Genomic DNA, 26,269 nt, shown 5'->3' on the forward strand with positions numbered 1-26,269 from the left:
TTGCCTATAAAACTTCCGCGAGACAGCAGATAGTTCCACCAACAACATCTTCTACTCACCAACAGATGGCGCCAACTCCATACTAATCCATGCGTCTAGCTTACAGCTAAGCTAACGTCAGTTAAAAGCACCGTTCCGGCCGTAAATAGAGGCTGTTCGCTTCCAGAAAGGCATAGGTTCAGAGAAAAGGGGCTTTAAAGTTGGCGGATTGCATTGGATCCAAATAAATCGGCGACGATAGTACGCACGTTAGTAAACATAGGACCGCTGCGACCTTCATTTGTTGGTTGGGGGAAAAGTGTTCCACTACCTCCTGAAGTCCCCGGATGTACACTGAGGCGCATTGATCTCGGACACACAACTTTGCGGCAGTTGTCCTCTCATAACCTCCGGAATTTAGCCAATCAGAATCCAGTATTTGAACACGTGACTAGAAAAAGTGGTAGAAAGATACTTTATAGATACAGCTGGTGCAAAACGTAGCTGCTCTTCTACTCACTGGCTCCCTGTCAGTTTCAGAATACATTTTACGCTTCTTTTATTTACTTACAAATCTTTGCACGGCCTGGCCCCTTGAAGCCCTACACCCCACAGGGCACTGAGGTCAGCCAATGGTTGCTATTACAGGTTTCCAAAACCAGGTTGGTTTAGGAGTTGGAGCTACCGCGCCTTGTTGCAGCCGCTCCTGCCTCCTAGGCTTTGATACAGCCTGCCCTTCCATATTTGATAGATCACAACATTACATTTTATAGATACACAAAAAAACTTTATTTGTCAGGACATAGATCTTGTAGTGCGAAGAGCATCATGTAGATTACGTCATACATGTCAAACAATAACAGGAAGAGAAGAGACTTTAACATTTACTTCTTTTGAAAAAAGAAAAAAAGGAAATATATATATATATATATATATATATATATATATATATATATATATATATATATATATATATATACACATATAAAACCATGTTGGTTTAGGAGTAGGAGCGACCACGCCTTTGTTGCAGCCGCTCCTGCCTCCTAGGCTTTGAAACAGCCTGCCCTTCCATATTTGATAGATACACACAACATTAAATCTTATAGATACACAAAAACGTTTATTTGTCAGGTCATAGATCTTGTAGTTGTGAAGAGCCGATCACAGAACGACTTGTAAACAAACAACAAATTATATGTCAAGCAATAACAGGAAGAAGAGACTTTAACATTTACTTATTTTGAAAGAAAAAGAAGAAAAAAAGGATATATACACAGTTTTGCCAATATAGGCTCTAGGCCGCATAGACATTTTAATACGTAGATAACATTATTGATGTTGTTAAAGCTACCATCACCAAGACCACCACTCACCACCAGAGTTGACATTTGTTGTTGGGGTGCTATGGGGTGGCGATTACCATTAATTTAGAAATTTGTCATTGTAGTTTTATAAACAATGACGTGATGATGTTATATTGAGTTGTTTTGAAAAAGGAAAGGAATTAATGTATTTTTTACTTTTCAAATTTTGAAGAATTATTGTAGTAATTGCCATGTTCATGTCCAATGAGCAGCCAATCAAAATGATTGATTGCTGAACAGATGTTTTCAGGAATTGAATTAGTTGATTTAATTTGGTCTCCCGAAAGAAGTAGTACTTTTGAATAAAACGTTCTGCTGAGATAATTTAAACTGTGAAAGATTGCTGTAACACAAACTGACCAAGCAGTTAATTTCCTTTGCTTTTTGCTTATTATTTTGTAAACATAACGTGTTTCCCTACCCAGATCTGGAGCTTAACTGTCTGGTGCTGCCAGGAACAATGCTATGCTATGCTATACAGAAGTAGGAGGCTTGCAAGACTTGTAGGATTAACAGCAGTGTTTGTGGGATCAATCATTTTGACACTGTTGCACAAGTCATCTTCACAGCAGCTTATTGTAGCATCTTCAGACATGCTAACATTCATCAACATGTTTAGGAGGGCTTGCACATCTCCGCACATGCTCTGTGTGGCACAGCCGATCCTGGTCTCGCTTTGGACTCCACTATGTTCCACCACTGTGAACACAAAAACCCACATTACCGTCTGCGCTTAATGCTTCCACAACAATAAAAATAAAATAAAGCGAAAAAATGAGCATTAATTTCAGCTGAAGAATGTAAAATATTAACAACATGTGGCTAAACCGAAGAGGCAGTCGTCATAGACTTCTCATTACCTGAGATGCAGCGGTCCTGATCCCCTACACACAATAAAGTTGTCTGTGTGTTGCTGCAGTCTTGAGGATCTGTGCAAGTGTAGCACTCCCTACCATTCTCTACAAAGCTGTCGGAATGTTCTGTAAGGTTTACATGTTGATATAAGTATAAAATTATTCATAATTAAACAGAAACGCCATGTACAACAGATCAACATACACATTTTCAACTTGCCGACAACCGAAACATTTCATTGTTTACATTTGATTCAAGGAGGATTGGGGTCCACCCTATGTTCCCCAGGTTCTATGTTCCCCTCTCTATGTTCCCCCACCTCACAGCATTAGTTTTAGTGAGGTTAGGGTTAGGGGTAGGGGTAGGGGTAGGGGTAGGTTTAGGTGGTAAGAAAGTGGGGAACATAGAACCTGGGGAACATAGAACCTGGGGAACATAGGTAGGGTCCCCAAGGATTGACGGCATGTGACGAGAAGCAATGAAAAAGAAGGAATAAAACAACCACTCTCAATGTGTCATAGCATCTCCCTTTCACTCTCTGCTCCACAGAGTGTGCTTGTTTTTGGTTTATAGTTTCTACTTTATCCCAACAAGCAGCCATGTGACCCTAGTGATCACAGCACAATTATGTGTTGCAAAACAATATTATAAATAACACAGAATAATAAGGAATGCTCTGTATTGTACAGCCCCATGTAGTCTAGCCTTCTAGGGCCTGTGGTTCTGTATTCCCCTGCTGTAACTTGTCTTCCCACGGGTCCTGCTGGACAGAGTAAAGTGGGAGTGCCATTTGCCAATCAGGTGCATTGGGAGCACCTGGCCAGTGTTTCCAGGGTGCACTATAAAGGCTGGGTATGGCCAGGTTAGATATCACCCGCATCAGGGTTAGGTTAGGGTTAGGTTTAGGTATAGTTTTACTGAGGTTAGGGTTAAGGTTAGGTTTTGGTGGTCGGACCAAAGGGTGTTCGACCTAATGCCATGTTACCGGTTGTGTTAAGCTTTCTTCTTTCTTTCTTTCTTTCTTCTCTCTGCAATCTGCCTGCACTCTGAACAACTTGACCTTGAGCCTTGATTTTGATCTGGTTTGATCTGGGTTAGCCAATGTTCCTCGAGATCACAAATTGGGCAAATGACCAGGCAGTATGTTTTAAGTATGAAGAATTAACAAAGTATTTTTCCATCAAGTATGAAGAATAAAAGAACATGTAAACCAAAACAAGACAGTGTTTTATAATTTTGAGAACATGGATACATGGGTCCCATCCTCTTTTACAGTACACTTTAAGACATAATAAGACAGAATAAAGCCATAATAAGAAATAATGTGTTGGTAATTAGAGCTAATATATTTTATTAGACAGAAACAAAGACAGAATAGTAGAAAGAGCGAATACATTCTCTGGCACCGTCACCTGCCGCGGAACTGCAGCAGCAGACACTGCCGCACGACCGCTAGTTCGACCAGCAGTCGCACTGCATCGCCGGTGATAGGACCAGCAGTCCCGCCAGTAGGACCGGCGGCCGCCGCACGGACCGGCAGGTCCCGTAGCGGTAAACTGCCCGCCTGTGCGGTGGTGGCTGCCGCGGCAGTTACCAGCGATGCCGGTGCCAGATAATGTATTCGCTTTCTGCTATTCTGTCTCAGCCACCACCGCACGGACGGGCAGTTTACCGCTACGGGACCTGCCGGTCCGTGCGGCGGCCGCCGGTCCTACTGGCGGGACTGCTGGTCCTATCGCCGGCGATGCAGTGCGACTGCTGGTCGAACTAGCGGTCGTGCGGCAGTGTCTGCCGCTGCAGTTCCGTGGCAGGTGACGGTGCCAGAGAATGTATTCGCTCTTTCTACCATTATGTCTTTGTTTCTGTCTAATAAAATATATTAGCTCTAATTACCAACACATTATTTCTGGCTTTATTCTGTCTTATTATGTCTTATTATGTCTTAAAGTGTACTGTAAAAGAGGATGGGACCGATACATGCATGTATGGAATTTATTCTACTTTGTGCTGTACATTGGTCAATGTATTTAAATGTAGTTTAGAAGACACCACAGATTAGCCTGACATTAGCCTGAATTGACATTTCCTTTCACTCCCTGAATCGCCGAAACAAAAATGTAAAGGGGTGTGGCTACTGGCTAGCGATTCAGGGTCTGGAACCAGGCTAACCACAGATGGTATAGGTAGGTACAGTACTCACCTGGATAGTTAACATTGCAGAGGTCAGTGGAACAACACTTGATGTTCTCATAAAAGTGTTGGTTTCCATTTAAGTACACTGTGCCACCAACACACTGATCAGCTGGCAAACAATTCTTCATAGTAAACGCCCGACCATCGGGGTACGGTATCACTGAAAACAAACAAAATATTAACTTGAAGCAAATAATGTCTTCATCATACCACAGCATCTGCTCAAGATAACTTAAAGGTGACTTTGCAATCTATGACAGAGTTTTATATTACAAGAAAAAAGGCACAGACTATTAGTCTATACCTCTCCATCACATACTGGCATGTACCGCGACTGCCAATGCAGCGCACTGGTGGGATTCAGGACAGACTATTTCTACTTCTTCATCGTAGGCCCCACATGCATAGCATTTCAGGGCATCGGCTGTAAGACAACAAGCAGAACATATCACGCAGGTTACAGGTGGAAAAAAAGGTGCGCTCCTCTGAGCGAAGGTCTCTTCCAGGTTGTCTCCCCAGGGCCTGCTAAATTTGGAAGACAGTTATAGCCAATTTGAATAGACTTCAGAGATAATGTGTACCGATTAGTTATGGAATAAGTTTGTAGGTGTTGTATGTGCCGATTTGTGTGAGCTTTGGAAAAGTATAGCAAAAAGTGTGTTTTGAAGAAAGCGCAAAATGGGGGAAGATCTTGACTGGCGGAATTGGCCGTGGCCTATATGGTGAGTTATGTCATGAGCCAAGGAACCCAGAGAAAGAATGTTGGTCTGTAGAAACTATAGTTCAAGGGTTAGGTCAAAAAAAGTGAAGCAGGCTGCTGACCACCATGATGCCAATCAGGTGCCTACTGGCAGTGTGCATGCAAAGGTCAAACAGTGCAGGAGATCAGCTGTTCACAGACACACTGATTGTTAGTGTGGTTGAAAAAAAGGGAAAACTAATATAAAGATGACACATGATAAATGATCATTGTAATGAGATTTTGTCATACAGTCAATATTCAAAGGAACTATGAATCACATGGCTTATATTAGAGCCCGTCCACACAAAGACTATTTTATGTGAATCTGCAACAGTCTTTAATCGTTTAGACCTTTCGGCCTCACAGAAGAACCAGCGTTTTTGGTGCCAAATACGCACATTTTTTAAACCGGCTCCCAGAGTACGTAACACTCCGGATGATTTATCTCCGTATACGGACGCTTACGGACAGCACCCAACTGAACGGACTGAACGGACTGAAGATGTATCCGTAGCAAGAAGTACCCACGGCCACCGTTGTCAAACATAGGCGCAGTAGTGAGGAAAATTACTTTTCCTCTGCTCTATGACAGCGGTTCTCAAACTATGTGTCCCAATGATAAATATATTGTATCAAGAAACGGTAAAAAAAAAAAAGAACGTCGCAACTCGCAACAGGACGGCTTGACACACACACACACACACACACACACACACACACACACACACACACACACACACACACACACACACAAACACACACACACACACACACACACAGCTCACACTCTGCTCTAACAGCGGTTCTCAAACTGTGTGTCCCAATAATAAATATATTTTATCAAGAAACGGAAAAAAGGTAGTTAGTACACAACCACTTGAAGAGGACGCCTCGACTCCTCACTCATCACACATCAACAGTCATCAGCTGAGCACAGACAGCGAGGCACACAAGTCACAAGAAGAGATGATGATGCGGCTCATTTATTACTTGGGAATTATGTTCAATATATGAGCGGGTGTGTACGTGTGTTTTGTTATAATTAGCCTACTCCGGGTCCGCATCCATGTGGTTAAATGTGTACCCTCGCGGAGTTGCATTTACCGCGATAATGTTGCCGATAATGTTGTCCAGACTGTTACCACGTATTTATACTGTACCAAACATCACGGCGGGTCAAAAATCTGTGGTTCTACATATTTTGGCTAAATGCTTCGGTTTTTACACGTGGCGCGCGGACGCAAACGGGAGCAGAATTGGAGCGGAGAGCGGGTCGGCACATAAATAACGTGCATGTTTACTATGAATGGCGACGCAGTTACCGTACGTAGTTCCTCACCCAAAACGTACACAAAATCAACCATACGTAACTATAAATGGCCCTTAACTCATACTGTAAATTGCACCTCTCACTTCACAGCGTGAAGTGAGAGGTGTGATTTTTATTGAAGGGATGGCCCCTTGAGCCACATCTAAGCTAAGCGTAGCCGTCTAAAAACTTTCACTTTTAGACCAGTTAAAACCCGATTTTAGACAGATTTCTATTAGCTGACTATGGCTCAGTGGGTATAGCTATGAAATGCATGCTTATAAATATAAAATGGACAGATTCTGCTGGTTTAGAGGTGCATGCATGAAACAAAATTCAGCAAAAGACCTGACACAGCAACTTAGAAATATTTGACAGACCGTGACATTATACGTCATGTGATTCTGGTATTCATCAAGTTAATAATTTCTTCTTCATATTCTCACAAGTGGAAGGAGACCCCCCCCCCCCCCAACCCCTCCCACGGCTGAACCCTTGCTATAAAGAAATAGAAAAGCATGCACACACACACACACACACACACACACACACACACACACACACACACACACACACACACACACACACACACACACACACTTGAAATGTTTATTTATGTCCACATAAGCAGAAGTACACAAATGTACAAAGGACATAAACAGTATCAGTGCAGTCAGATAATTAGGAAAACAGCCAGTTACAAAGTGCATGTAGGGCATAACATTGTTACGTACAATACTGTCATAGATGTCAAACACAACAGACAACAATCAAGGGTAAAGATTACAACGCCTCCTCCAAATTGAGCGGCTTCCTATAATAGCTGATAGAGCAGTACCTTGCTAGCTGCTTGGCCCTCCTTTTGGCCTCACACACACACACACACACACACACACACACACACACACACACACACACACACACACACACACACACACACACACACACACACACACACACCAAAAAAGTACTTACCTTTAGAGAAAAGCGTGACCCCAATGGAGAGACAGCCGCTGGCCGCCGCGTCCACGTCCATGGACGCGGCCGTGGACGCGTCCATGGACGCGGACGCGAAAAAAACGTCCGTGGACGCGAGGCCGCGTCCACGGACGCAAACGGCCGGCCGTCCCGGCCGTGGACGCGGCCGTGGACGCTGCCGTGGACGCAGACGGCCGGGGACGCGGCCGTGGACGAGGCCGCGGACGTGGACGCAAACGGCCGGCCGTGGACGAGTCCATGGACGAGGCCGCGAAAAAAAGGCAGCGAAAAAAGAAAAAAAAGGTGTCTATTGTATGTATTTTTTGATGGAGAATTCAAATATGACCTTCTTTTTTGCATAGGACAACTCTAACCTGCATCAATTGGTATTTTATAATTGCCAATTGTACCCTATCCATCTGAAAAACAAATTGGATGTCTATTGTATGTATTTTTTGATGGAGAATTCAAATATTACCTTCTTTTTGGAATAGGACAACTCTAACCTGCATCAATTGGTATTTTATAATTGCCAATTGTACCCTATCCATCTCAAAAACAAATTGGATGTCTATTGTATGTATTTTTTGATGGAGAATTCAAATATTACCTTCTTTTTGGAATAGGACAACTCTAACCTGCATCAATTGGTATTTTATAATTGCCAATTGTACCCTATCCATCTCAAAAACAAATTGGATGTCTATTGTATGTATTTTTTGATGGGGAATTCAAACGTTACCTTCTTTTCTAGATAGGACAACTCTAACCTGCATCAATTGGTGCATCAACCTACTATCTATCTATCTATCTATCTATCTATCTATCTATCTATCTATCTATCTATCCATCTATCCATCTATCCATCTATTTATTTATACTTCACCTTTAGTCCAGAAGAGAGTTCAGCATCAGGAACTTGCACACATGGAACTGTGTCATGACTGTGTCATGGAGCTAAAACAGGGCTATGTTAAATACTCAAAATGACTCTGATGGACCAATCAGGGTGGTGGTGGGGGGAGGGATCAACAATAGACAGAAACTGGATAATGCTTTGTTAACTGTCCCACCTAAGTCCCTGCTAGTCTGAACAAACATCACCTTCCCTCTCATAACACTACTACTACTACATTTATATAAAGCTGCTCTTGCATTTGAATTCAAGTCTGACACAAGTTAAGGTTAACTTAGGTAGTATTTCATTTTGCTGGCTTTTAGGGTCTGTGTGTGAGTGTGTAGGCTCACAAATTATTATAATTGTCATTAAGTGACTCTATCTATCTATCTATCTATCTATCTATCTATCTATCTATCTATCCATCTATCCATCTATCCATCTATTTATTTATACTTACTGTTTACATTTTCTATAAATATTTATTTCTATATAAAACTCAGTTGTGTGGAGTTATTGTGTGCCTTTTCTTGTAGCTAAAGAGTCCATTTGTTCACTAGACATTAAGTCAAGGTTACTATTTTGAGTTGAAGCTAAGTGTTTTATTGCTTTGTGGTTTAACATGATTTAAAAGGCAAATTCATTGTTATGGTTACTTTAGAAGACTGCTTTTGCATTCATGAGTTAAAAAGAGAGCCAAGCTAATTTAAAGAGTTAAGTTAAAGGAACACAAAACATGACCTAACTCGCTGCCATTGGACAGACAGTTACAACATAGGCCTACTCTTATCTTTCACAGAACAGACAATTATCATTTATCTATTTGAGACTATGTAGCTGCTCTATGGGAAATAGAGCATTATATCAGCCTATTCAATTGATAATGACCAATGGGTGCCAGTTTCTAAGTAGTTAACCATATTAACATAACAATATATGTGGCCTAGACATGGATATTGCCCAATCAACTCGTAATCTACAGAAATGTCCACCACATCACACAGTATAAAACTTAGTAGGCTCAGTGGATTCACCTATGTTAAATCATGTCAGGTTAGTTTGGTTCAAGGTTCAAGTATAATAATTTATGAGACAAAAATGTAAACAGCACAAATGTACAATCACATCTCGGCTAGAATGATAACATAAAGTCCTGACTACTCCTTGTTATTGTGGTCCTAAATACTACAATGATTAGTTTGGATGCATTGCTTCTATCATGTCCAATTAAAAATAAATACATTACATACATACAGAAATCTGCCTTCTCCTGTATTGTATTAGTGACATTCATTATAAATAGTAAAATAACAGGACAGAGCAAAAAAGGCCTCTGTTGTGTCTTTATCTGATCACATGCAATCAGACACTCACACTGCACAGCAATATATAAACTTTATTACAGGCTCAAGGCCCACAGGGTAAGAAGACAATACATTACAAAGATAATAATTTAAAAAAACAACAACAGAGAGTACATTCACAAAGCCCCACCGGAGCTAAAGAGGCACTCATGCCACTCATGCCAGTGTCCACTAATGGTAGACGTGTACCTGACAGAGCTACATCCAGGGTCTGTCATCAGTCTCTGGAACAATCTGAAACAATGTATCTTTCCTGTGGCTGTTATAATGAACACAAACAGATCAGAAAGTAATTCAACATACAACAATGTAAGGGATTCCTTTCTATTAAAAGCAAAATCATAACTGGGTCAAAGTTGCTTGGTTCTCCCCATATAAAGGCATGTAGGTAACAGTAACATGATATTATGTCATGAATGATAAAAGTAATGTTTAAACACTTTGATGTGTGTGAGTTTATCTGGAGACTTACTCAGTCTGTGACTTACAGAGATCTTGATGGTCTTTGTGTTCCACCCGTTCATCAGAATTGCCGCTGGTGCCGTCTAGAGATTTCATCTTCACTTGAAGTCTGGAGTCTATTATGTACAGTGTATTCTGGACAGTTGTGGACACTCTGCAACTAACCTAACCTAACACACACTATGTGTTAATGTTGATCAATATAATAATGTAAAAATACAAAGTTAAGTAAGAAATAGTAAATACATTGTAATAATACATTGAAGGGGAAAATGTAGGAAAACAAATGCAACTCAGCATTGAATTTATGGCAAACATTTTGCTAACCCTTTCCAAATAATATACAATTAAGAACTGGGATGTTACACTTAGTAAGAGAAAGAATTAATGACTCACCTATTATAGTAACCATGTGAATTGCTAATAATGTTATGGGTCAGATGTGTAAAGATCTATCACATTGTATTGTTCTTTTCAGACTCAACAATAATAATGATGATGTTACTTAAATGCTGATCAATGTGTGAATCTGGCTCTTATCAGGTGTGTGTTTTCTCTCCCTGTCCTGTGCTGTCCTCAGTTAAACCAAGACAGTGCTGTTGTGACCAATGTGGAAAAAGCCTTCAGCTCAATTTATTATCTCAAAGTAGACCAGAGAATTCATACCGGAGTGAAGCCATTCAGCTGTGAACAATGTGGGAAGTATTTTGCTCGGTCTGGACAATTAAAAGATCATAAGCGTTCACATACTGGAGAGAAACCTTATTGTTGTGACCAGTGTGGGAAAAGATTTGTTCAAAAGGGGATTTTAAAAGAACACCAGAGAATTCACACTAGAGAGAAGCCCTATTGCTGTGACCAGTGTGGGAAAAGCTTTACTCGATTGTCTTATCTCAAAATACATGAACGAATTCACACAGGAGAGAAACCATACAGCTGTGTCCAATGTGGGGAAAAGTTCAGTTTAATGGCTGCTCTGAAAGTACACCAGAGATTTCACACCGAAGAAAAGCCTTACTGCTGTGAACACTGTGGCAAACGTTTCACTGTAAAATCTAGCCTCGTACAACACAAGAAGATTCACACTTGAGAGAGACCTTACTGCTGTCACCAATGTGGGAAAAGGTTCACTCTGAAGACGGCTCTGAAAAGACACCTGAAAATCCACACTGGTGAGAAGCCATATACTGCTGTGTCCAGTGTGAGAAAAGGTTCAGTGATATGCATCATCTCAAAGCACACCAGAAAAATCACACTGGAAAGAAACCTTATTGCTGTGACCAGTGTGGAAAGAGCTTTCCTAGACTGGAACATATCAAAATACACCAACAAATTCACACCGGAGAGAAACCTTATATCTGTAACCAATGTGGGGAAAGCTCTGTCAGGTACACGTCTACCGTTAGAGGACACTGGCATGAGTGCCTCTTTAGCTCCGGTGGGGCTTTGTGAATGTACTCTCTGTTGTTGTTTTTTTTAATTATTATCTTTGTAATGTATTGTCTTCTTACCCTGTGGGCCTTGAGCCTGTAATAAAGTTTATATATTGCTGTGCAGTGTGAGTGTCTGATTGCATGTGATCAGATAAAGACACAACAGAGGCCTTTTTTGCTCTGTCCTGTTATTTTACTATTTATAATGAATGTCACTAATACAATACAGGAGAAGGCAGATTTCTGTATGTATGTAATGTATTTATTTTTAATTGGACATGATAGAAGCAATGCATCCAAACTAATCATTGTAGTATTTAGGACCACAATAACAAGGAGTAGTCAGGACTTTATGTTATCATTCTAGCCGAGATGTGATTGTACATTTGTGCTGTTTACATTTTTGTCTCATAAATTATTATACTTGAACCTTGAACCAAACTAACCTGACATGATTTAACATAGGTGAATCCACTGAGCCTACTAAGTTTTATACTGTGTGATGTGGTGGACATTTCTGTAGATTACGAGTTGATTGGGCAATATCCATGTCTAGGCCACATATATTGTTATGTTAATATGGTTAACTACTTAGAAACTGGCACCCATTGGTCATTATCAATTGAATAGGCTGATATAATGCTCTATTTCCCATAGAGCAGCTACATAGTCTCAAATAGATAAAACAAATGATAATTGTCTGTTCTGTGAAAGATAAGAGTAGGCCTATGTTGTAACTGTCTGTCCAATGGCAGCGAGTTAGGTCATGTTTTGTGTTCCTTTAACTTAACTCTTTAAATTAGCTTGGCTCTCTTTTTAACTCATGAATGCAAAAGCAGTCTTCTAAAGTAACCATAACAATGAATTTGCCTTTTAAATCATGTTAAACCACAAAGCAATAAAACACTTAGCTTCAACTCAAAATAGTAACCTTGACTTAATGTCTAGTGAACAAATGGACTCTTTAGCTACAAGAAAAGGCACACAATAACTCCACACAACTGAGTTTTATATAGAAATAAATATTTATAGAAAATGTAAACAGTAAGTATAAATAAATAGATGGATAGATGGATAGATGGATAGATAGATAGATAGAGTCACTTAATGACAATTATAATAATTTGTGAGCCTACACACTCACACACAGACCCTAAAAGCCAGCAAAATGAAATACTACCTAAGTTAACCTTAACTTGTGTCAGACTTGAATTCAAATGCAAGAGCAGCTTTATATAAATGTAGTAGTAGTAGTGTTATGAGAGGGAAGGTGATGTTTGTTCAGACTAGCAGGGACTTAGGTGGGACAGTTAACAAAGCATTATCCAGTTTCTGTCTATTGTTGATCCCTCCCCCCACCACCACCCTGATTGGTCCATCAGAGTCATTTTGAGTATTTAACATAGCCCTGTTTTAGCTCCATGACACAGTCATGACACAGTTACATGTGTGCAAGTTCCTGATGCTGAACTCTCTTCTGGACTAAAGGTGAAGTATAAATAAATAGATGGATAGATAGATGGATAGATGGATAGATGGATAGATAGATAGATAGATAGATAGATAGATAGTAGGTTGATGCACCAATTGATGCAGGTTAGAGTTGTCCTATCTAAAAAAGAAGGTAACATTTGAATTCCCCATCAAAAAATACATACAATAGACATCCAATTTGTTTTTGAGATGGATAGGGTACAATTGGCAATTATAAAATACCAATTGATGCAGGTTAGAGTTGTCCTATCCCAAAAAGAAGGTAATATTTGAATTCTCCATCAAAAAATACATACAATAGACATCCAATTTGTTTTTCAGATGGATAGGGTACAATTGGCAATTATAAAATACCAATTGATGCAGGTTAGAGTTGTCCTATGCAAAAAAGAAGGTCATATTTGAATTCTCCATCAAAAAATACATACAATAGACACCTTTTTTTTTTTTTTTCGCTGCCTTTTTTTCGCGGCCTCGTCCATGGACTCGTCCACGGCCGGCCGTTTGCGTCCACGTCCGCGGCCTCGTCCACGGCCGCGTCCCCGGCCGTCTGCGTCCACGGCCTCGTCCACGGCCGCGTCCACGGCCGGGACGGCCGGCCGTTTGCGTCCGTGGACGCGGCCTCGCGTCCACGGACGTTTTTTTCGCGTCCGCGTCCATGGACGCGTCCACGGCCGCGTCCATGGACGTGGACGCGGCGGCCAACGGCTCTTGCTGGCCCAATGATCAGTATGAGCAAATAACGCATGATGTTCTGGACTGAGAGGTTCAGCTGTTAATTATTTTCAGTTTTCGCCACCTAGTGGCGGAAAAAATTACCTCTGGGAACTCAGATTGGCTGTTAATATGTCTGTGTAAACCTCCTTTTCTTGACCTCTGACTAGTTGTGAAGACACCTCACAGCACTTGGTCTCTGTTCAGGCATGAGCCCTCATTTATGCAGGGACTGATGGAGAAAACGTGGTCTGGTCAGGCAAAAATAAACAATTCAGCTCTGTTGCTAACAAGACTATAACGGAAGGACTGAGTGAATCACAGAAATAATATAATCCACAAAAGAATCAATCAAATACATGACCATTAAGCACATAACCAGGCACGACATACTGTACCCAAACATATCAATTGTTAACAATTAGGTTTTACAATTTCCAACCTAAACATTACCTGCAATATTTAACAATTATTTTATTAAAAATAAACACAACGTATCTTATTATAAACTAAATGAAAGATATCAAGCTATCAACACTCACGTCAATACTCTGCTGGTAAGTGGGCAGTGTGCAGTGTGTGTGGCAGGGTCAGATGTGTCGCTTATGCTTATTCCTATAGGTTTAATCTCTGAGTGTATTCCCTGAGCTTCACCCAATACTGTTCCTAGATGACTGTAATCTAATTACATGATTGGGGCGCGGCACTTCGCGTAAACAGTCAAAGCCACCCCCTCTCTCAATGTTCTGTTCCCTCCCCTCACTCCCCCTGTAGTCAATCACATAAAGCACTGCTCCCCCTATTAATAACTACATTAGTTACATTTGTGTGTGTGGGTGTGGGGGCGTGGGTGGGGGCGTGCGTGGGCCTCTTGCTATGGTGTCCTCTGTTTTGCTGAAATATGAGATGTGCAGTTTAGACCAGAGATTTGTGATGAGAAGAGTTGAAGCGTGCAGCCGCTTAGAACAGAAAACTGTGGTTTGCAACATCCTAAAACTAGACGAGCGGAGATCGTTTTATCTAGCAGTCTGGATGGCCAAAGACTAGACAGTCCCCTTTTATGGGCATATTGGTTGGATCAACGGTTCTACTGAAAATGTTTTTGTTTTGTACAACTGTACATCATGCATGTACAGTAACGGCAGGGTAAATAGCTAAGAATGTAGGCAAATATCTGAGCTATCCGTGTGCGAAAGTTTAACCAACCATGTGCTGTGAGACCCCTGTCATGCAATTCGGGCCTCGGCTTCAATTAGTAGTTGGGATAAAAATAATAATAATTCATACGATTTAGGCTATACTGTATAGGGCTTTTCTAAGTACTCAAAGTCGCTTGCAGGACAGAAATAAAAACAACTTTATAGTTTAAAATGTTTAAGATTTATAAAAGCAAGGTAAGCAAAACTAAAGGGGATTGGGATTTATACTATTATGTTTTCTCCCCGGTCAGTCCGTGTGTCTTGGACAGATATCCATTACCCACACAGCAAGTAACAACTTCTTTGCCATATTTGGTAGCTTCCGATAGTAGAAGAGAACACAGAATTTTGCAAGCCGTTTAGTTGCTTCTTTTGGCATCCCAAGTTGTTGGAAGCCTTTTACATCCAACCTACAGTATGAACATGTCCAAGGTTGCCAAAGAGGAACACAAGTAGATTGCACCTATAGCAAGCACGCACGCACGCACGCACGTGCACACACGCACGCACGCACACACGCACGCACACACACACACACACTACCTGAAAATGAGTTTTACCGTAACCATGACGCTTTTGGAAAACTTGCCGTTATGCTTTTGAGCATTAGAAGAAGCAAACTCACAACTACCCCAAAATTGTAATTTCCATTCCTATTGATTTGATAAAAAATCAATAGGATTAAAAGCCAGTGCAGCGTGTGCAACAATGCCCAGCACAACATTGGAACGCTATCATACTGGTTAAAGGTGTTCCGAATTTGAACATTATGTTTATATCACAACCATAAACATTTATTGCTAGGCCAAAACTTGGCTGCTAGAAATGTGTCTTGGCATCACAGCAGAAACGTTGGCATTGAACCTTGAACTTGCAGCAACAGAACAGAACAGCAATAACTGATTTAATACTGCATGACAAAACAAACACACTCAAAATCAGACCACAATATTAGTACCCATCAATAACCTAACTCTAACCCAATACCGGTACTTATGCTTACCAGTAAGAGGCCTAAGGGCGAAAAGCGAGGTTGTGCCATCTGTCTTGGCCATTTATGGATTATGTCGTCTGACATCCACCGCTCACTTCAAACATGGGTTTGATTGTTCTCATACCAAGGGCAAAAAAATAATAATCTCCACTTCAGTTGCACTCATACACCAAAATCTCCAGTATCTATATCTTTTTTTTTAATGCCTGTTGACAATATTTTCTGATTTATGGAGTGATAAGAAGAGATATCTAATCCCCTATGTAATTTGTTTTGTAAAGAAAATAAAACAATAGTTTTGAACCTGGCTTTATCCAATCTTCAGATTTATGTTCCCGAAATGTATGCGAATTAACGCATATAATGCCCAATTTGCATATTTAAACATCTAATTTCAGAAAACCTGTTATACAAAGATTCTTAGTCTTAATGTATGTAATCAACTGGAGAAGTTTCATTGTGATAGCTATTAGTTAATCTGTTTTACCCTAGAGTCAGTCACCTGCCATGTCTCAGCTTAAAAAAGAAAAAAATCCAATAGAAAATATAGGCTATATAATGGAAGAAAATTATTTTCGACAAACATTAAGCCAGCCTGGGTTGCTAAGCCCGACTGACAGGCAGGTCCAAGGGAAACAGCCCTTCTGGGCAGAAGCTCCCTGATGTGTCATATTGGATGCCTCTTATAAAAGGTCATATAAGGATATGTGCTAAATATAATAGACAAGAATGATTATGCTGACTGGTAAAGTTAAGAATGTCCATGTATGAAATCAGCTTCATGGACTGGAGCCAGGCGCAAGTCTCACAGACAAGAGTGGGAGAAACAGAACAGCTGCAGTCAAGTCAATATTAGCACTTTGGTTTGAGAGGTTGTAGACAATGCGTTTAGGAACTACCTGTATATTCAACAAGGTTGACTATAAGAGAAATAGATACATGGATACACACATTTGGCAGTCTATAAAGTTCAAAACCATGTTACTCTATTATGGGAGTAATTGTACTTCGAGTACAGAATTCCAGTACTCTACCTCACCCCGCACATTCTATGGTGTCAATTTCGGTGACGTCATTGTGATGTCACTTTCTGCGGTGTCAAATTCTGTGACATCACCTTCTGTTGTGTCACCTTCTGTGATGTCACCCTGGTGTCCCACATCTGACGCTTGGCCTCGGGAGGGAGGGTGCGCACCAAAGCCTCCTCCTCCTTCATTGTCATCATCATCATCATCCTCCTCCCTCCTCCACCTCTTTTCCTGTTCCTCCTCCTGCTGGTGATGAAGATGACGATGGTGACGATGATTATGACGACGGCACAGAGCAGCAGACACACCACCAACAGCAGCACAGGCTTGTTGTGGAGGATTTGTGCACAGAAGGTGCAAGAAGAAGACTGGCGCTGCGGCTCACTGGGGCGATGACATCTTCCTGTAGCATTGCCTTCTGGGAAACCGCTGTGGCTGATGAGCTCCCGGAGCGCTGCGGCGGGAGGCAAAGATGTCGTAGTTTTAGGGGGACAACAGCTACAGTAATTGAACTAATCGATTGAATTGATTATTCAAAAAGTATATTATGTATGTATGAATAAAATAGTATTAAAGGTAGGGTAATTGATTTCACTTAAGGTGTCTCCACACCAAACAGCCTACAGGAGACTCCTTTTGACTGTACACAGACTGCAAAGAACTGCAAAGAACTGCAAAAAACGAAGCACTTTTCTTTTTTCAGCCGACGCCGACTGTAGTTACTAGGGGTGTAACGATACATTTTAATAGCGATTCGATACATATCACGATACATGGTTAACGATACGATACATGGACGATATTAGTTAATTCATGGCGATACGATACGATTCGATTCAATGATTTAAAATCGATATAGTAACTATTTAGCAAAGAAATAAAATCTGTGTGAAAGGTGTGGATAGTGCAGGTTTTTAAGGGAAACATGTATTATTATGGATATAAATAAGTAAACACAGTGATTATCTGCCAAATACATATTGACAAACCTGCAACTTGACATGAACCCAGAGATTACAGACATTTATCGATAGACCAGTGTAGCTATATGGAAAGGAAAAGTAATTAAACCCCTCCTTTTAATTTTATCTTCTTAAAAATGCTAAATACAATGCACAAGTAGGTAGTATCGATACAATCGATTCTTTGCACTGCCGATTCGATACGATACAAAATAAAACGATACGATTCGATTTTAGCTGTTTTCATTTCGATCTACTTCGATTTTTTAAGTTAAAAACGATATTTCGATACAGTTACTATATTGTTACACCCCTAGTAGTTACTGTATGGCAGTGTTGCCAGGTCTGCTCGTTATAAGCGACTTTTCCTGTTTTCCTATAATGTTGCTAGTTGTGGGTTGCTTTAGTTTGGGCTAGTTTCTGAAGTGTAGTTGCTTATTTGGCCTTGCTTTCATTCTTTTTGAAAATAGCTAATGTAATCAAGCTCAATAGGTGAAACTGGTCGCTTCTTTAGGGCTTATTTTCATAGACCTGGCCGCTTGTTTCACTCACAGAATCTGGCAAGCGGAGGCGGAGATTCCTTGCGGTGTTTTTTCCTGCTCTCACCAAAACAACACTCAGCACTGCTTTGGAGTATAGAAAATTGAGAGTTGAGATTGTGAATTTTGTATTTAGTTAAAATGTGCGACGGGAAAATGTCTCTGGCTTAGGCTTGCATCTGGAAGTTCTGCACTGTATCAGACTAGACTCTGGTCCATTCTAGTGGATAATTTACCACCGACCGCAAGCACCGACTGAACATGCTCAGTTTTCCATCGACGGGTTCCGCCAGCCCTATATCGACGGCAAGCGCATCTCGCCGACAAGCTCCCGATGGCTTCCTGTTGGCAGCCTGTCGCCAAGAAAGCTTTCCAACAGCGATTTATTAAATCACTAACCCTAACTTGGTGTAAGTGGTTAATCAGACGATCAATAGTCAGTAGTGACGATAGTCAGTTACAAAACAAATTATAATAATTAAACTCAGCTGAAAAAGTTATTCTAAACTCTACAGTACTAACCTTGGACGGAAGCTTTGGGCTTGGACTGGTGGTGGCTGGAGGAGAAGAGGCCAAAGCGAAAGTGTGAGAGATGTTCATCCTGGAGCCTCCACACGTAGAAACCCTGCAGGTTGACACCATCCAGCTGGACGGCTGCACAACAACACCATTCAAAGGTTCATGAAAGTAACAAGTCACATGGACTCAAGTACTGCACTTAAGAGGTAGTTTTACTTTACTTGAGCATTTCCAACATCTCAGATTGTACTTCTACTCCACTACAATTATTTGAAAACTTTTAGTTAGCTATTTTGCAGGTTAACCATGGACCACTTTAGCGTTGCATTGTGACGCGTTGCATTGTGCATTGTGACGCGTTGTGAGCTTAATTGTTCTCCACAGAATACGAACGCTATGAGTTAATGTGGTTGAAAGCATTTATTTCTATATTGGATCTAAATGATATGACTGCAATATATATATAATCTTTGTATTGCAGTTAGTATAAATTGTAGGATACACATGCAATGTTGAGACCAACCTTTCAGAGCCTCCTGCAGATAGCTCCTGATGTAGTACTTCCTGAGCCTGTCCTCCACAAGGGCCTGGTCGTCCACGCCACTGGCTGTGACAACCACAGGCAGAGCGCCTCCGTACCTCTCTGACACCCATCCCAGCACCTTCCGCAGGCCCCAGGGCACCAGAGCCTGCCTCTGGCCCGAGGTGGACCAGGTGGGATCTTTGAGGAGAAGGCAACCATGGTCTGGAGGCTGTTGGCCATACGGTTGGGACGGATAAGGAGACACCAATCGCGTTGTGAAGTGGTTTAGAGCGATGAAACCCAACGTCCCTCTGATCTCCTCCTTCTCTGTCTCTGTGAAGTGAGGCAGTGGAGATCCAGGGAGGCCCATGGCCAGAGCTCTCTCCTCCAGGTATGCCCTCAGCTCCGGTGGGTAATCGCCCCCTTTGGCCCCCCTCTCCTCATATGCAGTCCCCAGCAACGGGTCCAAGAAGCGCCCGAGTTCGAAGAGGAGGAATCTCTGGGCCGCAGCCGTGTGCGACTCAAGGAAGGGGTTGGCAGGTTCTGCCCAGTCGGCGTGCAGTGCCAGGGACACCAGCGCCCCCTGTTGACCGGAGAACTCGCTCTCGTAGAGCCTCCAGGCTCTGGCATGGGCCAGAAGAAGGTTATGAGCTGCATGATGCTGCTCTTCCCCTTGGCGATAAACCTCCACCACCCTGTTGGGCTCGTTGATTGTGATCCAGCGCCGGACCCAAGGGCCCAACTCCCGGTAACAGAGTTCTGCGTAATCCAGGAAGGCCTCTACTGTACTCTGGTTCTGCCAACTCCCGGAGGCGTGCAGCGCAGCGGGCAAACCATGTGGAGCTTTAAGTGTGGGGTGGTAGAGAGTCACCACAGCCTCCAGGCCCCGCTTATGGAGCTCAGTAAGGACACAGCGGTAGTACCTTTAGGATAGAATAAGATAAACTAGATTTAACGTTTCAATGTCTGTGTGTTTGTGTGCGTGCGTATGTGTGCGCTATCTGTGTATAAGCACCTCAGAACATCAGTGTCGACAACAGAGAGGTCTCCCTGGGGTAGAATCAGAGACCAGTTCAGGGCGAAACGGTAGTGTGTGGCACCGGTGGCGTCCAGTAGGCGGAGCCGGGCGGGGATGGAGAGGTAGTCGGTGCACTGAGGCCCTCTGGTTTGCAGCTTGACCCCTGACACCTGCCGTAACGACCCGTCCCCCGTCAGGTTCCAGCTGTACAGTTGAGGGTCAGTAAACTGAGGGGAGAACGGATGGAATCGCACCTGCAAGGAGAAAACACACATCATTCAGTCAGTCATCAACAGTGGTGGAAGACATACTCCGAGTATAAAGTATCAAAAAATGTACATACTAAAGAAAAGGTACTTCTGCACTTTGATCTGGATCTCCTCCACCACTTCCTTCATGGAGATGCAGCCGCGGAACATGGTAGCAAATTACTTCAAAAGGGTGGAGTCTGTTTGTTTACCTGGAGGGTGGAGTCCGCCACGCCCCACTGGAAGCTGCAGGGGAAACTCCCCTTGATGTGATGGTGTGTCTCATCGTTGTCGGGGAAACCGTTGTCCTTGACGACACGTCTGTAGTACAGAGCGCTGGTCTTAGGCAGCCTGGTTCTGATTGGTTGACTGAAGTCGATGTAGAATAGGCCCCGCCTCACACTGTACCCATGATTCCACTCATATCCGTCCACCAGCGACCAGGCAGTGTAGCCAAACACTCGCACCCCATCCAACGTGATGGCTGAAACAAATACATATAGATCGGACTGGTTCTCAAACATTCTCACGTCAAGGACCCCCACTGTTTAGCCTAGTATTTGGCCGCTTTGAAGACTGTCTCTCATTCCTCAATGCTCTGGTCTCCAAAGACACATCGAAACATTCGTATAATTGCTCTCTGTTTCTCTCCCTCCAACTCTCTCTCCTCACTGTTGTCGCTCAAAACAACAGTATCTGCACTGCCACTATACCGGTAATTAAGCCCAACCAAAAAGCTGGTCTAAGTGCAAATGCTTCTCTCTGTGTGTATGGCAATGCATCCAGACCACAAATCATTTTTAAGACCAACACGCCCCCCTGCACTAGATGGGCGCTAAATCAATCCAGACAACATAAGTGCAACAAAATTGCCTCGGTTGGAAAATAGTAATGATAGTAGTGCCACTTTGCACCGGGCAGAAGTTAGGACCTCTATAGTCTCTGTTCCTCAAAAGGCCAAAAAGCTCAGCTCACCTTGTAGGACCTGGTTGAGGAATCTCTTCATTAAGTACATGTTCAATGTGTCGTCTGTCCCCACGCTGCTTTCAGAGAACCAGCCTGACTCTGCCACCAGCACCTTCTGGTCCCCGTACTCCATCTTTACCCAGCTCAGGATGCTCCTCAGGTCCGGGGACACGGTCTGCCCATAGAGCCCCAGGTTCTCACTCACACGGAGGTTGTTAGGCCCAAAGGACAGAGCAAAGAAGTCGGCGGTTCCCCATACAGAGTGCTTCTCCTCTGGCGTGAAGTGAGGCAGCAGGTCTCCGTGTCTGGATCTGATGGATTGTGGGTAATCGCCGTCTACGAAGATGGGGTTGGCGAACCAGCCCAGCACGGCTTCTATGGACTCCTGGCAGCGCTCCACGTTGTCCGGGGTGAACTCCCGTGGTTGGACCCAGTGGGAACCCAGGGCAATGGATACCGCCCCCTGCTGGGCGGCTCGGAAGTAGTCGTTGTACGTGTGCCATGCTTTGGAATGTGCCTGGAACATAAAAACATGAATAAATGAATAGCAACTATAAATTAATAGAATAAATTCAACATTGAATCACTGCAGCATTTTACCTGCTATAATGTTTATGGTCATGACTTCATCATGCACCATTTCTCTAATCTCTCCCTTGAAAAACGTTGACCCAAATAATTGACTTACCAGTCTTATATTTCCTCATGTAAAATACATCTTTTCATCTTTTCAACTGACATGTTTGAAAAATGTAAGTCAATAATAAACATACATTATTTTTATTTGATTAAATGTATCACTTTCCTCAGCCAGTTTAGTTTGCAATAGATATTTTTAGCAACATTTGAATTACATCAAGTTCTCCTTTAAAGGCTACAACACACACACACACACACACACACACACACACACACACACACACACACACACACACACACACACACACACACACACACACACACACACACACACACACACACACCACAAAATAACTTTGGTTCTAGAACCGGTTCCGTTCTAGATTCTTGGAACCTTGTTTGCTTTCACAGAAACGGAACCATACATTTTTGGGTTCCAGTTCCGAACCAACTCATTTTCAGTGATAACACTCTGTACTGGTTCAATATTAGTCTGGAAGAACCAAAGGGCCAGTCTGAGTGACCTAGTGTGCATGTCAAATCCTTTAAGATGTCAACATAAACAGACCAGCAGGAGCTGATAAAAAGACACCGTTCAAAGTTCAAAGTCAGGCTGTCTCACTGTGTGCTTTGTTGTTGTCGAACAATATTATCAACATCACCTGACACCAAGGTGGACTCAACCCCAGTACCGGAGTCAAAGCATAGATATACTCCTGGTAAAATATTACACATCTACATGTGTTCAGTTGCTCAGTCAAATTTGTACTGTAGCCTACTTGCTTAAAAATACGTATGTATTCAAAAGTACAATTTACAGAGTACAGACATTTTTTTTAAAAACAAAAACAATAGTGAAAACAACAAATAGATCAGTTATTTTATCAGATCAGCTAGTTTCACCCTATCAAAAAATGATCTTAAGAACTTCGAACTTATAGCCTAACTTGTAGCCTACATTCATACACTACTCAATTAAATATACTTAGTTACTGTCCACCACGGCCTTTGACCCTGAGTATCTCACCCTAGTGGTTCTCAAACATTTTCATGACAAGGACCCTCAAAATCATATTTATGTATTTGGCCATAGACCCCCGTTTGAAAAGACAATGCACAAGGGATTTAACAAGATTTCTTTTTGAAAATAGCCGATCCACAAGTTCATAATATATTGCGATGTCGATGTGATGCGATGTGAGCTTGTTGATCATCTATTTTCTAAATAGTCTAAATAGCCCCTTTTCCACTACGAGGTGGAACCAGAACTTTCCTGAACCTGAACCAATTATCTTTGGTTCATTGCGCACGGCCCAGTTTCAGACACGGTTCTGGGATCTTGATGTACTAAACTTGAGTTCTGGGAACCTACTGTATGTGCGGCGCCAGCAGCACTGCTGCTCTTTTTTGGGACCTTCCCGGTAGGTCTGGTTATATGGAAATGTAAGCAGAACTTGGTCCCGGAACTTCACAGGTTCTTGAAAGTTCTTGGTTCTGGAAAGTTCTGGTTCTAGTTCTGGTTTGGCCCTGTAGTGGAAAAGGGGCTTTAAACAGGGCTTTAAGAGTTTAAAGGAGAAGTTCACCCCCAAAATGACTTTTTTTCTATTGATCACTCACGCTATGGAGACTTGAGATCAAAAATATTTGTTTGTATTTGTCGCATTCCTAAGACAACATTTTTATTTTAGTAAATTGACACCATCCGGAATCAATGGGAGTACATTTATTGTAATCAAATTATTGTCTTAGGAATGCGACAAAAAACAATAAATATTATTGAACTCAAGTCTCCATTGGGTGAGAGATCAATAGAAAAAAAGTCATTTTGGGGGTGAACTACTACTTTAAAGTGTTCCTCATATTTGCTGCAGGGGAACCCCTGGAACCCCCTGAATGACACCCAGGGGTGCCCCCAAACCCATGAGAACCAGCGTCTTACCCTGATCAGGTTGTGGGCCACGGTGAGCGAGGCAGAGAGCCCCCCCGCCTCTCCAGGGGCGTGGAGCCCCGTGCCGTAGCCCTGCACGGCCACCAGGGCGGGGTTGTGCATGGTGAGCCAGTGCTTCACCCGCCCACCGTACGCTCGGAAGCAGAAGGCCGCGTACGCGTCAAACAGAGCCACCAGGCTGTCGTTCCGCCATCCTCCGTAGGTGTCCTGCAGGGCTTGGGGCAGGTCCCAGTGGTACAGGGTGACGACCGGCTCGATTCCCTGCTCCAGGAGCCTGTCCAGCAGACGGCTGTAGAGCTCCACGGCCGCGGCGTTCGGTGGCCCACTGGCGTTCCCGTCAGGGAAGAGTCTGAGCCAAGAGCGTGATATTTCATTGGTTAAAGTAAGGGTTAAATAACTCCATATTCTGATAGTAATCATTGCTATAGAGTGTTTGTTCAGTAACAGGGCTTCTCCTGGTTTAGCCTGCTCTTTAGAGAGAGAAATACATTGTGTTAGGATACCATTGATCCAATCAGGAGGAGAGAACTCATATTATGATGGTTACACATCGGCACTCCGAAACATTGCTATTCCAATCACCAAACTAACCTTAACCCTAACACCTAACCCTAACACCTCAGTAAAACTAACGCTGGTGAAATGCTAACCAGGTGAAATGCTAACCTGCCGACGCTGGTGAATGCTATCCTGTTTTCGGAATGGAAACCCGCCCCCATATAGGATACGGGATAAACAAACAAAATTGGTACTGGAACACTAACATTTTAGCTGTTATGAGAAACATAAAGTGGTACCTGCATGTGTAAATAAGCCGAAAAGCTTACTAGGATGGATCTCCTCTTAGTTGACCTTACCAGTGATTTGTACTGTCATGAAACTGTACTTTTCCCTATGCAACCGTCTAATAAATTCTTCCATCAATCAATCATTCAAAATGAAATGACAAAAATGTAACCTTGGCCAGGAGAGTGAGAAGGAGTAGGTCCGAACCCCCAGGAACTCCAGAGCCTTGACGTCGTCCTCCCAGCGCACGTAGCTGTCACTGCTGCTGGACTCATCATGGGTCACATCAGAGCTCTGGTAGCGGTCCCAAATGGAGGCTCCTCTCCCATCGCTGTCCCAGGACCCCTCACTCTGCTGGGCCGACGTTCCTGTAGCCCACAGGAAGCCTGGAGGCAGTTGATCCAATCAGAAGGTTTAACCAATTATAAAAAATAAAATAAAAGATTAACAAATGAATTTGTTAAAGGAGTAGTTCACCCAAAGAATGGCTCATTTTCTATCAAGTACACAGCCCATAAAGCCTTGAATTCATGGAGAGCTTATCGTTTCGTCGCCTTCCTATAAGCCAATAATTTGATGACTGGCGGAGTCTGCAGAGTCTCTGGTCATGAAATGATTGGCTCAGGCTCACAAAGGAAAAATAAAAAACCTCCATGAATTCGAGGTTCCATCGTGAGGTGTGTAATTGATAGAAAATTAGTCATTTTTAATAGCTTGTAGATCATCTATTTTTGCACCACGTCGTTGTACCACAAAGTGTAAAATAGAGCTTAAGTAACCGGCTTTGCTGGTTATAATAAATCTATTAGAATGTTTTCACGTTGATTGGTTGATGTATAAACATTAATAACATAAAAATGCAAAAAATGTATAATAATAATCGTAATAATAGTTGCAGACTGCCTACCGGGTGGGAAAGTGCCGTGAAGGAACGACTGACTGTGATTGGTAGGATCTGGTGGGGGGCGCTGCCACACCCTCCTGCCCTGCCCCACAGAGCCGTGAATGGTGGGGTCTGGGACCAGCTCCTCCCCCAGAGAGCTGTGATTGGCTGAGACGCTCCACAACACCAGCAGGCAGAGAGGGAAGCACGGAACACATTGAAGGAGCAT

The 26,269-nt window shown here is 42.5% G+C and overlaps 1 protein-coding gene across 1 annotated transcript; it reads right to left on the bottom strand.

Annotated features, from left to right (window-relative positions):
- Window positions 1-1,961: 1,961 nt before the first annotated feature.
- Window positions 1,962-26,269, bottom strand: klb (klotho beta; the record flags this gene model as incomplete). The annotated part of the gene is made up of 10 exons (XM_080725550.1): window positions 1,962-2,045; window positions 17,099-17,463; window positions 19,033-19,164; window positions 19,553-20,475; window positions 20,568-20,824; window positions 21,031-21,302; window positions 21,794-22,301; window positions 24,363-24,720; window positions 25,330-25,543; window positions 26,065-26,269. 10 exons carry the CDS (start codon window positions 26,267-26,269, stop codon window positions 1,962-1,964), a joined length of 3,318 nt encoding a protein of 1,105 aa, XP_080581676.1.

Source organism: Nannobrachium achirus (assembly GCF_963921795.1).
Source record: "Nannobrachium achirus genome assembly, chromosome: 5".
Classification (NCBI taxonomy): domain Eukaryota; kingdom Metazoa; phylum Chordata; class Actinopteri; order Myctophiformes; family Myctophidae; genus Nannobrachium; species Nannobrachium achirus.